The sequence below is a fragment of the Dysidea avara genome, chromosome 6 (assembly GCF_963678975.1).
Source record: "Dysidea avara chromosome 6, odDysAvar1.4, whole genome shotgun sequence".
Taxonomy (NCBI): domain Eukaryota; kingdom Metazoa; phylum Porifera; class Demospongiae; order Dictyoceratida; family Dysideidae; genus Dysidea; species Dysidea avara.
The window spans coordinates 28,726,661-28,737,807 of record NC_089277.1 but is presented as its reverse complement, the minus strand read 5'-3'; the positions used below and the strand labels follow the sequence as shown (position 1 = coordinate 28,737,807).

Sequence of the window (11,147 nt, the reverse complement as noted above, 5' to 3'; positions counted from 1 at the left end):
TACAACACCGTATGTTGGCTAGCCCACCATTGGGTCATTAGCCTTTTTTGCATTCATGAATGATTTTGAGCATTTCATGGGGGCTTTCCTACCCCTCCATCACCTTCTGGCTAGCTACGCCCCTGCTGGTGACTACTGACTAAATCGCCTAATCATGTCATAACACAGTAACTTATTTATACAAAGTCTTATGGCCTTTTGTTCTCCTATTTATGTAATAGGAGTATATTTGTCATGGTTCATGGTGATACTTCTTCCCAGTAGTACTTTAAAGTGGGTGTTTCTCAGGGTTGTGTCTGGTCCCCTACATCAAGACACACGGTAGTGTGTCATGTAGCCAAGAAAGCCGGCACGCCACACTGTGAGTATATTTACAGGAAGAAACAAAATGCAGATTTCATGCATACGTAGCTCCGTGCTCCCTTCTCAAATTGGAATCATTTTTATACTGCAAACATCCTCCACCTTCAGGATCCCACATACCAAATTTGAGCAAGATTACTTAATGCAATCGTGAAATATAATCCTTCAAAATTCAGCTTAATTTCTTTGTTGTTTTTCTTTGTTTAGGGGGGCTCGGGGGGCTTAGATTATTCTTTTCGCACACTTTACAAAAACCATTATAAAATGCAAATATGTACCTCAATTGTCTTGAGCTTTGGTACACCATAAGAACATATTGTGGTACAATCCCGTACGAAGTTGGTGCAAATATGATTACTATTCATAGAGCTATGGATAGTGTTTTGCATTTAAAAAGTCAACTTATTGTCACACCTACTGAGTAAACCACTTATGGAAATAACTTAAAGATTGGTATGCATATAGGTTAACTATCATAGCTCAAACCTTTTGTAGTTTAAAAGAAATCGCATTGACAGCTACAGAGTTACAAGGTAAAAACCAAACGACTGTAAATTGTGGGGTCTAAATACTCTAGTAGAACAGTCACCGTGGGGTAAAAAGGTGCGCAAAAAATGTGCGTAAAAAATGTCAAAAAAAGTTTATGACCAGCGTTCGAACCAGGGATCTCCATACTGAATATCCAAATCCTTAACCACTGAGCTGCTGCTATCACGGCTGACCATCTCACTACTTTATAAATGAAACTTCTAGTTAAAATCTACTCAATAGTCAACAAGTTCATAATTTCATAGATCTACCAATGGAAAATCTAGAATATTCTACAAAAATTATGAAAGTGTAAGTATATAGCCATGTCATGCGGCCAAGTACAGGTTGTGTGGGTGGGAAACATACTCATTTTACGGAACTAGAAAATGCAGTTTTCATGCATCCGTTGCAGCCTATTTACAAGTGAGGCCCGGCCTTCGATATGCAACAGCTAATAATGAGGATGGAGCTTGTGTAGATGTTTATGCTTCAGGATTCTGGGAAGGTAAGCAAATATCTGAAGCCATTGTTTTTGATGTTAAAGGCTATTGCACCTTCATATTGTGGTACCCAAGTATCCTCACCATAGTTTATTGACGTTTTGATGGCATGAGAAACAATGGAAGCATGAACAATGTAACTGAGTTGGGTTCTTTTACCCCACTTGTATTTTCAACATTCTGAAGGGGTGGTATGGGTCATGCTACTCAGTGCTGTTACAGAATACTTGCTCTCCTAGTTTCTATTCAGAAAGAGTAGAGTCATATAGTTCTGTGATGCCAGGGTGGTGGCAAGGGGTTCTGGTAACCCTGGGAATAATAACAAAAAATCTAAATAAAAAGCTTTCACGTTTCCGTAGCTCCATAGTGCTAGAACGGCATTTCTGCAGTGGAAGCTTCCTCAGCATAGGGCATCTCCCATTCCTAGTTTGAGTTGAATCTGCCCAGCTATCATTGGGGGTATACTCACCTTCAAAATTCATCATATTTCAGTTCTTCATATAGCCATGCAGTCTGATGATTCCTGTAGTAAAGGGAAAAAGTTAAAAGGATTTATCAAGGTCAACCATAGGCTGGCCTTGGAACTTGCAATTACAAAAAGAAGTGATATCCACACAAAAACGATCCTTTATTACTGTCCTTATCAATTCAACTCATATCTTTTTAGAAGAACCTTTCTTGGTGCGATCACTGACATAATAGGCATCTACTCCTTCAGACATCAGAGTGAATGGTTCTGAAGAGAGATGGTCTGCTATTTGAAACTGTTACAGAGACATTTTATGTTGATGCTCTTTAGATTTTATTGTAAATAAATACACAGAACTACTTAGTAACAATACATCTAAGTACTTGCAATGAAATGAGGAACCTGACTGTGTTTGTTTACATTGTTAAGACCACATAAACTTAATTACTAGTTTCTTATCCTTGCCTGCACCTGCACACCATTTTCCTTGCTGCATCAAGTATTTTTTTGTACCATTAGTAGCTGAACGCAGCCATCCAGCATCTTTTACATTACTAGGGCAGTCTAAGAAAATTGCATTCCAAGTTATCTTAGCTAGCCAATTCAGCTATTTAGTTATCATAAAAAACCTGCCCCCTCCTGCACCACTATTTTGAGGATGAGTCATGAGGCCTAACCGCAATGAAGTTATATTTACTACAGTATACTGCTCTTGAGCAATGCTGCGAGCACATGTACTTGCCACACTCCCAATAAATGTGTCACATACAATTTACCTACATTTACCTCCCTCAATGCACGACACGTGGACAGGTATAGTGTGTTTCAAACAAAAACAGCACCCATTTCTAAAATGCATGACAAATTTAACAGTTGGCCCTACAGGAAATGATAGTGTAAATACACTATTTAAAAATGAAGTGCTATGGTAGCACCTAGAGGTGCTATTGTTTGACTGGAGCAGTAAACATTTAGCACTTTCAGGTATCCAGATACTAATGTACTATCTAGATAGTAATCGGAAGCCATCAGAATAATTTAAAGTTTCTTTGATACCATGTTCCTATGCCAATCATTACTACAAACCTATAATTACCATATGAATGAATCATGAGCAAAGAAAGCATGTTTATGACAAAATATATAACTGTTTTTGCAGTAATCCCGAAAGGATTTTGTTCAGGATTTCAAGACAGTGAAACAGGTACCCATTCATCTAGCGCTGTGCAAAAATAATGACAAATCAATTATCATTTTGCAAAGCAATTGCACGATAATGATAAAACACTTTATATTATTGCAATAATTACTAAACATTTTTTTGCACACAGGCATTAACTAAGTCAAAATGGCGACCGATATTGAAGACCCCCCTGCTGTGAACAGGAAGACAGTGAAGATGAAGATGTGCATATAGTAGAGGAAAGAAGATGACGATGAAATTGGAAGTGAAGTTAATCAACTAGAACTTGAAAATGATGAAGGCATGAATAATGACGCTATCAAAAGAATTTCACCTGATGCTTGTGAGGTAACTACATTGGATACTGTAGTCAAGTTTCTACCTCTGGAAAATGCTAAAATCCCTGTTTGGGAATGTGTCGGGTTTCCTACATATTCCAGTGAGTGTGAAAAGAAGAACAAGTACCACCGCAAAGAAATGTTTTGTATGTTGTGTGCAAAAATCCTTTGCACTATAAGGGAAGCATCATAAATATGATTGTCATTTACAACAACACTGTCACTCAGCTGAATACAATTATAAACTAGAGTCACAGCAGAAAGCAAAATCTAGGAAGCAGACTAAGAAGCTACTCCAACCCAAAAAACAGCCAGATTTATTTGGAAAAGTGGTGCCTCTTACACATAGTTCTACAAGATAGAAAATTGTAACTTCTTCCATTGGCTAATTGATACAGTGAATGACACTGATGTTTGGCTCATTTTAAAGTTGGTTAAGTCCAGGTACACTCTTCCTGATAGAACCACATTCGGTAGGAATTACTTGCTGTCCTTGTATCAGAAACAAAGCCATAGTAAGTGAACAAATGGCATTTGGAGTGAAATAATTTTGCAATAACAACGGATTGTTGGACTCCTGAGTACAGAACAGTTTATGAGTGCAACAGTTCACATTATATTTCTGCTATATGGAAGTTGCACTCTGGTGTTGCCATGATATTTCGATACATTGATAGTATCGATATAACAAGGTGATGATATGTTATGATACAGCCAATCAGTTATATTGATGGTTGTGCGATAGTGGCACTGCTCAGTATAATGATGTGGGGGAGGGTAGACATGTGGCATTTGGCATTTAATTAACTTATGTGTTGATGGTGTAGTGTGGTAAACAAGCCAACCCCCAAGTAAACTGGGAGGACTTAGGGTTTCTATGTAGTGCCTGTCTCAACTGTTAAGCAGTAGCAAAATGCATTTAAAACCGGATAAACAAGAGTAACTTTTGCTTGTGGTATACATCCAATTTAAATATGAAGAGTGTGCATACATTTGTCTTGCAAATGTTACAATTAGTTCTACATTGTGATATGTACCATGAAGCCACCTAACTTCAAAGGTAAATTTCAGGGTACATATCTCATAACCCCTGGCTGCATTTAATGGCCTTGATTTGATATCTGGTAAGGTAACGTTGGTTTGTTTTTATAAGAATCCAGGCAGCATTTGATTGTGGGAGTTTATTATTATTGCTCATGTGATGAAAACCATGAAGCTGATTTTCCATCTTACAGCACTCAGATGGAGGCAATTCGATTCCCTCACCACACTATGAGTTGACAAACGAAAGTTCAAGGTGAGAACTTGTGTCATGGGTAATTTACAAGCACTTGTCCACGTGTTTGATTACGTACAACGCCCATTATTCATATATCAAGAGATAACTTCTCTACAGTGAACCTTACCCCTCTGGATGTTTAGAAAACTGTGTAAATAGTGTTTATGTGAGGTAGCAACTTTGAAACACTTGCAAAAATTGCTAAATTAAGTGTTTCTGTGATATCAATAGGATTTGCCTGTTTATGTTAACAAACATGGCCACAACATTAGCTATTGCTGTCCCACAATCGAATTTCACAAGTTGGTCTATATAATGAATCGGTGGTCGGTCTCGTGTATTGGTTTGGATGATTAATCGTCTGCCGGCTCTTAGCCTGCATACCAGGCTTGCTACCCGGGCACCAGCAATGATTGCCCGGGCCTGTGCCCGTGCAGGCCTGGGTGTAGCTAAGTCTCTGCACAAGCTTACGTGTACATATCAGGTAAATCACTCAGGTACATGAAACAATTATTACATATGTTCACATTACATATGTTCATACATATCATGACATAAATCTTTGTGATCATGATATATAGTTTTTCTATATCGTGGCAGCACTATTGCACTCTCACATACTTGAGACAGGAAAAATTACTGTTGAACACACTACAGTTTATGTGTCCAGTTATTTTTGACAAGTGCAATTTGCAGTCCACACAAGTCAGCACAGTTATCAGCAGATTGGAATGGTAACACTTTGGCTGTTTCAGCCATACACTGCAGCTGGGTATATACGCACACAAAAGATTATATTAATTTTTTAACAGATGTATCCAGAGCTTTTATACAAGCAAGTAAACTTTTTAAGAATTTTTCATTCCTCAATGATATCTAGCAACATTCTCAGGTAAAAGCAACAGGGCCTACAACATGACTAGCACAAATAATAATTACAGGCATTATTAATGTAGTAACGAAATAGTGTGATGATACGCAATAAAGTAAAGGTAGTGTATACTGAACCAAACGTCGGTTCAATAAGCTGTACTACTGACAGCAAAACTTTGACAACAAAGAGTCACTAAATAAAAAATTAAAAAATAAATTTAAAAAACCCACAAACTAAACCGGGACTTGAACCTGGACTACTAGAGCTTTAGGCAAGTATGCTAACCACTGTGCTACCTCTGCTAGCTACCCACTTCTTCTACTTTTCTATCTTATAAATGTCACTCAAGTAGTAGTAGTCTCAGTAAGGGCTTATAGTACATGTAAGAAGAACATAACCTATTCAAAGGTGAACAAGGAACCAAAGCTGTACCCAACCCTAACCTAATGTTAATACTACTTTTCGTGGCCCCTAAAGTCAAATGCTTAGGGAAACCACTAGACACATCCACTAAAGTTGAATCCTCGGGGCAACTATTAGATGCGTCCCCTAAAGTTGATTGCTCAGGGAAACTAGTAGACGTGAAAATAAAAACCTTTTGGTTCAGTAACCACTTATATGCTATGGTAGATCTCTGTAAAGATTTTAACAAGGGAGTTCTGCAAATCCATTGTCGCATTGTTCCTTAACAGTATAAAACATTAAAGAACATCATGACAATGGTAGTGTGCTGTGCGGCCCAAGAAGCCAGTGAATCACACCGTGAGTATATTGACAGAAGAAAGTAATTTAAAATTGATTTTGATATAGCTTTGTAATCCCTTATATGATTAGAACCACATTTACTACAGATGTGCCTGCCAGTAAGGGAGTCTACATACCAAATTTGAAGAAAACTGCCTAAGCCATTTCTGAGACACAAGTGACAAAAGTTTCATTTTACATTCTTTGCTATCTTCTTCATTTTGCACACTTCACAAAACCCACCATAAAACACCAATGAGTATACTCCAATCAGGATAAACTTTGGCACAATTAAAGGGCGCATTAAAGTGCATCTCAGTAAAAAGTTTGGTAGGAATCTGATTAACATTCATGGAGTTATTGCCAATTATTTGTGCAAAATGAGGTCAAATGTCTGTCACACCTACAGGGTAAACCTCTTGGAAGAATGAATTGAAAATTACTATGTGGATGGAGTAACCATTGTAGGAGTGCCTTTTTGTGGTTTGAAAGGAATTGAGATAAAGACCATGGAGATATGATACATTACCCAACCTGTGTCACAATTACTCAATTGAGTTTCATGAACAATTATTTTCACGCCTACTAGGCAAACCACCAAGAAGAGTGAGCTGAAAACCAGTATGCAGATGGAATAATCATCATAAGTGCAAGCCACAAAGTAGTCCAACAAATGGCTCTTTTCTTTGATAAAAGATTAATTTTGATGGATTCACCATCTGTGATATCAGATGGCCGCCAAGAAAGAAGTCAAACAATATCTTTATTTATCAATAGATTATCTCATTGATCCAGTAAAATAGTGGAAAAGTACTTGATGCAGCTGCCATGTTTGTCTTCACTAGCAAAGAAGTATTCAGCGATCATAGCCTGAGAGGGCATTCAGTGTTACATCATCACTTCAAAAGGTCTTGCCTGCACTCAGAAAATGCTGAAATGTTGACATGTTTAGATTCCAAATTTTTATTGTACCACCCACTTAAGTAACTTTTTATTGTGCCATGATCAATCAGTTGAACTTAACTATTAATTTTATTGTAACACTTAACAATTCTTGAATAATTTACCTTAACTTTTGAATTTTATTTTTTAACACTTGATTAGTTACAGGGGTAAGTTAAACTTTTTATTGTAACACTGGAGTAGTTTACAATTATTGTAATAGTAAGGCTTGCGCCAATTATGTTGGCATAATTTCAAGCATAATAGGCTAGCAAAAGCATCAAGCATTATGCCAGCATAATAGGACGATTTTCAAGAATTTTAATTAAAACTCGTAATGCGCGTGCCAAAAATACTGCACAACATTAACACACTGCATATTATTACTGCATTTCATATCAACAACCTTGCAGTGTTATTATTTTTACTATTTCTTCACTGATTATTCACACTTTATGGAAATAAGATCGAGATACTCTAATAGAGCAGTCATGAAATGCAGATATACTCTAATAAAACAGTCAGCTGTCGAGCATAATCTTGATTTTGAGAGCATAATTTTAAGCATAATAGACTGGATTTTTGAGCACTGCTCAAAAGCATAATAGGCAATTTTCAAAGCATAATTGGCTCACGCCTAGTAATAGTGGACTGATTAACATTTTTATTGCAACACTCAACTACTTACTTACTATGAAATAATTATTATGTAAAGTTTTCAACTTTTACTGTTATCGAGATATAACCAATCTTATTATGAAGATATAGAAGTTTCCATTGGTGTACAGCACTAGTTTTAGCCCCAATGTATATACAACACATGTATATTACTGAAGAACCTTTAGCTGTTTATATGTATAAAAGGGGTGCAGGCAGGGGAAACCCCCTTTCAGTTGTAAAAAAACTTAAATCATAAAAATCACATTAAACTATCATCCTTGGACTCTTCAGTAGATATACGTACACACGCTGTTGAAGCTCCCTGATGTTCAAATCATACTAAAGATGAAACTAAGAGAATCTAACGTATAGAGGGAAACTTTGGTGGGGGAAAACTTTAATGAATTTGCCTAAATTTATAATAACCCGCCAATTACTTGTAGCGTGTGAGATTAGCTATAGATTGTGAGCTTAAAGTCACCAAAGTTTATTTTGCCAGATGTATTAAGCTATTTGCCAAAGTTTACCCCAGCCACAGTTTTCCTCTATATGGTACATGGAGTATCATATGAGCAATTGTGCGTGTGATTCCTGGAACAGCAGAGACCTGATTATGAAAATAGTTGAAGGGCAGCAGCTGCAGTAATCGTAATATGCATGTGTCAAGTTAGTATAAAGTATTGAATACATGATATATTTACACTGTGAATGTCTGTTCAGTGCAAGGTTTAGTGTCATGAGACGAGCACATGATGTCCCGAAGTACAAGTCAGTCTGGTGGGAAATTGACAGAAGAGCCAAGAATGATATTTACACTCAGAATAATGCTTTGTAAACGAAAGGAGCTCAGGTGTAAATCCCAGAAAGGGGCAGCATGCTAGAAGATTAAAGTTGGGAATCAGATGCTATCCAAAGTGAAAATTAGCTAGTTTCATAGCATTCATCATCTGCATAAACCGCAATGCATAGGTTACAGCTAGATAGATGCACACACAATTTTAATGTTACTGCCTAAGGGAACATTTTGTGTATGCATAGTTTTCATTACAAACTGCATGGCTGTAGGAGAATTCCCTGAAAATGTCCATTCTCAAATTCGAACCCCCTTCCCAAATTTCCTGACTATGTCCCTATATATACATACCTTTGGAAGTTTGGGAATTAAATTAGCCCTATGAAATTCATTCAATGATCCATATGCGCCATCATTTATGTAGTACATGAATTTCTGTAGAGATAAAATATTACACTCATTAAAAGAAAATTACTGTTGGCATATTTCTTACCTTATCAGAACCAATTGTTCTACATTTCTTGCTAATAACATTCACAGCTAGTACATGTGAGGAGCAAGCAAAATAGTTTCCAGGCTCTGCAATAATCTTGAGGTCTTTGTATGAGCTGAATAAACTGGTAAGTGACAAGTTGATGGTATCAGCCATCTACACAAATTTGAAATGATTAGAGAAATTTCAGAATACATACCTCTTTAAATAAGCTATCCAAATGTGATAACCCAGGATAGCCGCCTCCGATATCCAGTAACTTCATTTTAAACCCTGCCTCTTCCTACATTATCATGCTACATTTTCAGCATATTTGCACACTTCCATGTCACTTACTGCAAGAACAAATGTATCTTTTGCAAGGGCTAGGGCGTTAGCATAAGCGACAGCATATTTTACTCCATGACCAACATGGAAACTATAATGAGAGAGTCAACAGTAATGCATAGCCAGACCACTATTTTCCTTTTGTGGACTTGTCTAATGATGTGCAAATGATGCATGTGTAATCTCTCTTAACAATAATAAATGGTGCTTGTAACTCATGTGGGCTGGATATGTGTGAAAGACAAATACAAGGTGAAAAGACTGTCGAGAAGCTTGTATTTATGGACACAAAAAGAGCTGGGTCTTCAACTGAATGATAAACAACTTGTGAGTTACGAGTGCCGTTTATTAGTATCAATGGAGATTATGTAGGCATCATTCGCACGTCATAGATAAGCCTTGTTGGCTTGTCAATGCTTCATTAACACTCACGAGTTTCTGACGATTCTGTTGCACAGGATATGTATGGAAGGGTATCCAGACCTTTTTTCTTACCTCAACACAAAAGGAAAAAAAGCCGTTTGGCTGCGTGAGACTAGAGCAAGTAATTCTGATGGTAAGCTTGATAAATGTGCAAATGTGTACTAGTAAACTCTTTAAATTTAATAATCTATCAGGCTTAGTTAATTTAAAGCCCTTAACAGTTTGTATACATTATAGTTGATTTTTTCTCACTTAAGCTCCTATGACAGTTGGTAACATAGGGAAGTAAATATGTGTTCTTTCCAATTGCTTGTATTATAACAATTTGTTACATAACAACATAAAAAATGAGGACTCGGTGGAGCATGACAAACCACAGTTGAGTGTACAGTGTATCACTATTATACTGTATTTTAACTGCCAAGTTAATGATTGTGGATTCAAAAAATGTCACATACATTCTCTTTACAATAAGTTCATACTGATGTCTAATGGTATGTAGCTGATTTAAATAGGTAAGCACACAAAGACTATGTGTGACTGAACCCTCTTATTACATGTGCACAAACCTTATTCCAACAACATTGAGGTTAAGTTCTTTAGCTACCAACAGAAGATGAGGTACGTCACTTGGTTCTGCACCAAACTTCTCTCCAAGTGGTTGCTACAAGGAAATATCATAGGGTGCCATGAAACCATGAAAATGCTCATGATTAATCATAACAATGATAATTATTTGATTTCCATCAAGACATATTAATTATCAATAATGATGGTGTGTCATGCAAACCATGGACAACCAGTGCGGGCATGCAACAGACAAGTGCGTATTATACAGGAACAAAGAAAATAAAATTTTCGTGCACCATGACTTAGATATAAATACTGTAGATAATGTGAATTTCCTCAGAAAGGGTGTTGTCCATTCCATATTTGGGCTGTCACTGAGATATATAGGTATCTTTAAAGTTTGCATGATCTATTTAAAATCTATTTATGCAACACTCAGAAAATTTGCCATAACTTGTCATGTTAAAGGTGGCAGCCAAGAAATGCTGCAATAATGTTAATGCTAATTGATTCAACTTTACAATTGCAAGTGTGTCATTGTGTTTAAATTACTTAGCAAAACAACTGCAATAAATGATTACACTTCAAAAATTAACTAGGCGCACTCGTATAATTGTATCACACACATGCAGTTTGTAAACATACATAGGTTATTTTG

The 11,147-nt window shown here is 36.7% G+C and overlaps 2 protein-coding genes across 2 annotated transcripts in view; one reads left to right on the top strand and one right to left on the bottom strand.

The window, feature by feature from the left end:
• Positions 1-11,147, top strand: part of LOC136259383 (uncharacterized) — a 130,649-nt gene that overhangs the window by 31,721 nt on the left and 87,781 nt on the right. The gene's annotated exons all lie outside the window — the stretch shown is intronic.
• The window catches only part of LOC136258116 (ornithine decarboxylase-like), a 30,088-nt gene that overhangs the window by 2,246 nt on the left and 16,695 nt on the right, over positions 1-11,147 (bottom strand). The window contains exons 5-9 of the mRNA XM_066051416.1: positions 10,489-10,583; positions 9,506-9,587; positions 9,369-9,452; positions 9,170-9,325; positions 9,028-9,111 (exon numbers count right to left, since the gene is read on the bottom strand). Of these exons, the coding sequence (XP_065907488.1) occupies positions 9,028-9,111; positions 9,170-9,325; positions 9,369-9,452; positions 9,506-9,587; positions 10,489-10,583 (501 nt within the window). The remainder of the gene's footprint in view (positions 1-9,027; positions 9,112-9,169; positions 9,326-9,368; positions 9,453-9,505; positions 9,588-10,488; positions 10,584-11,147) is intronic.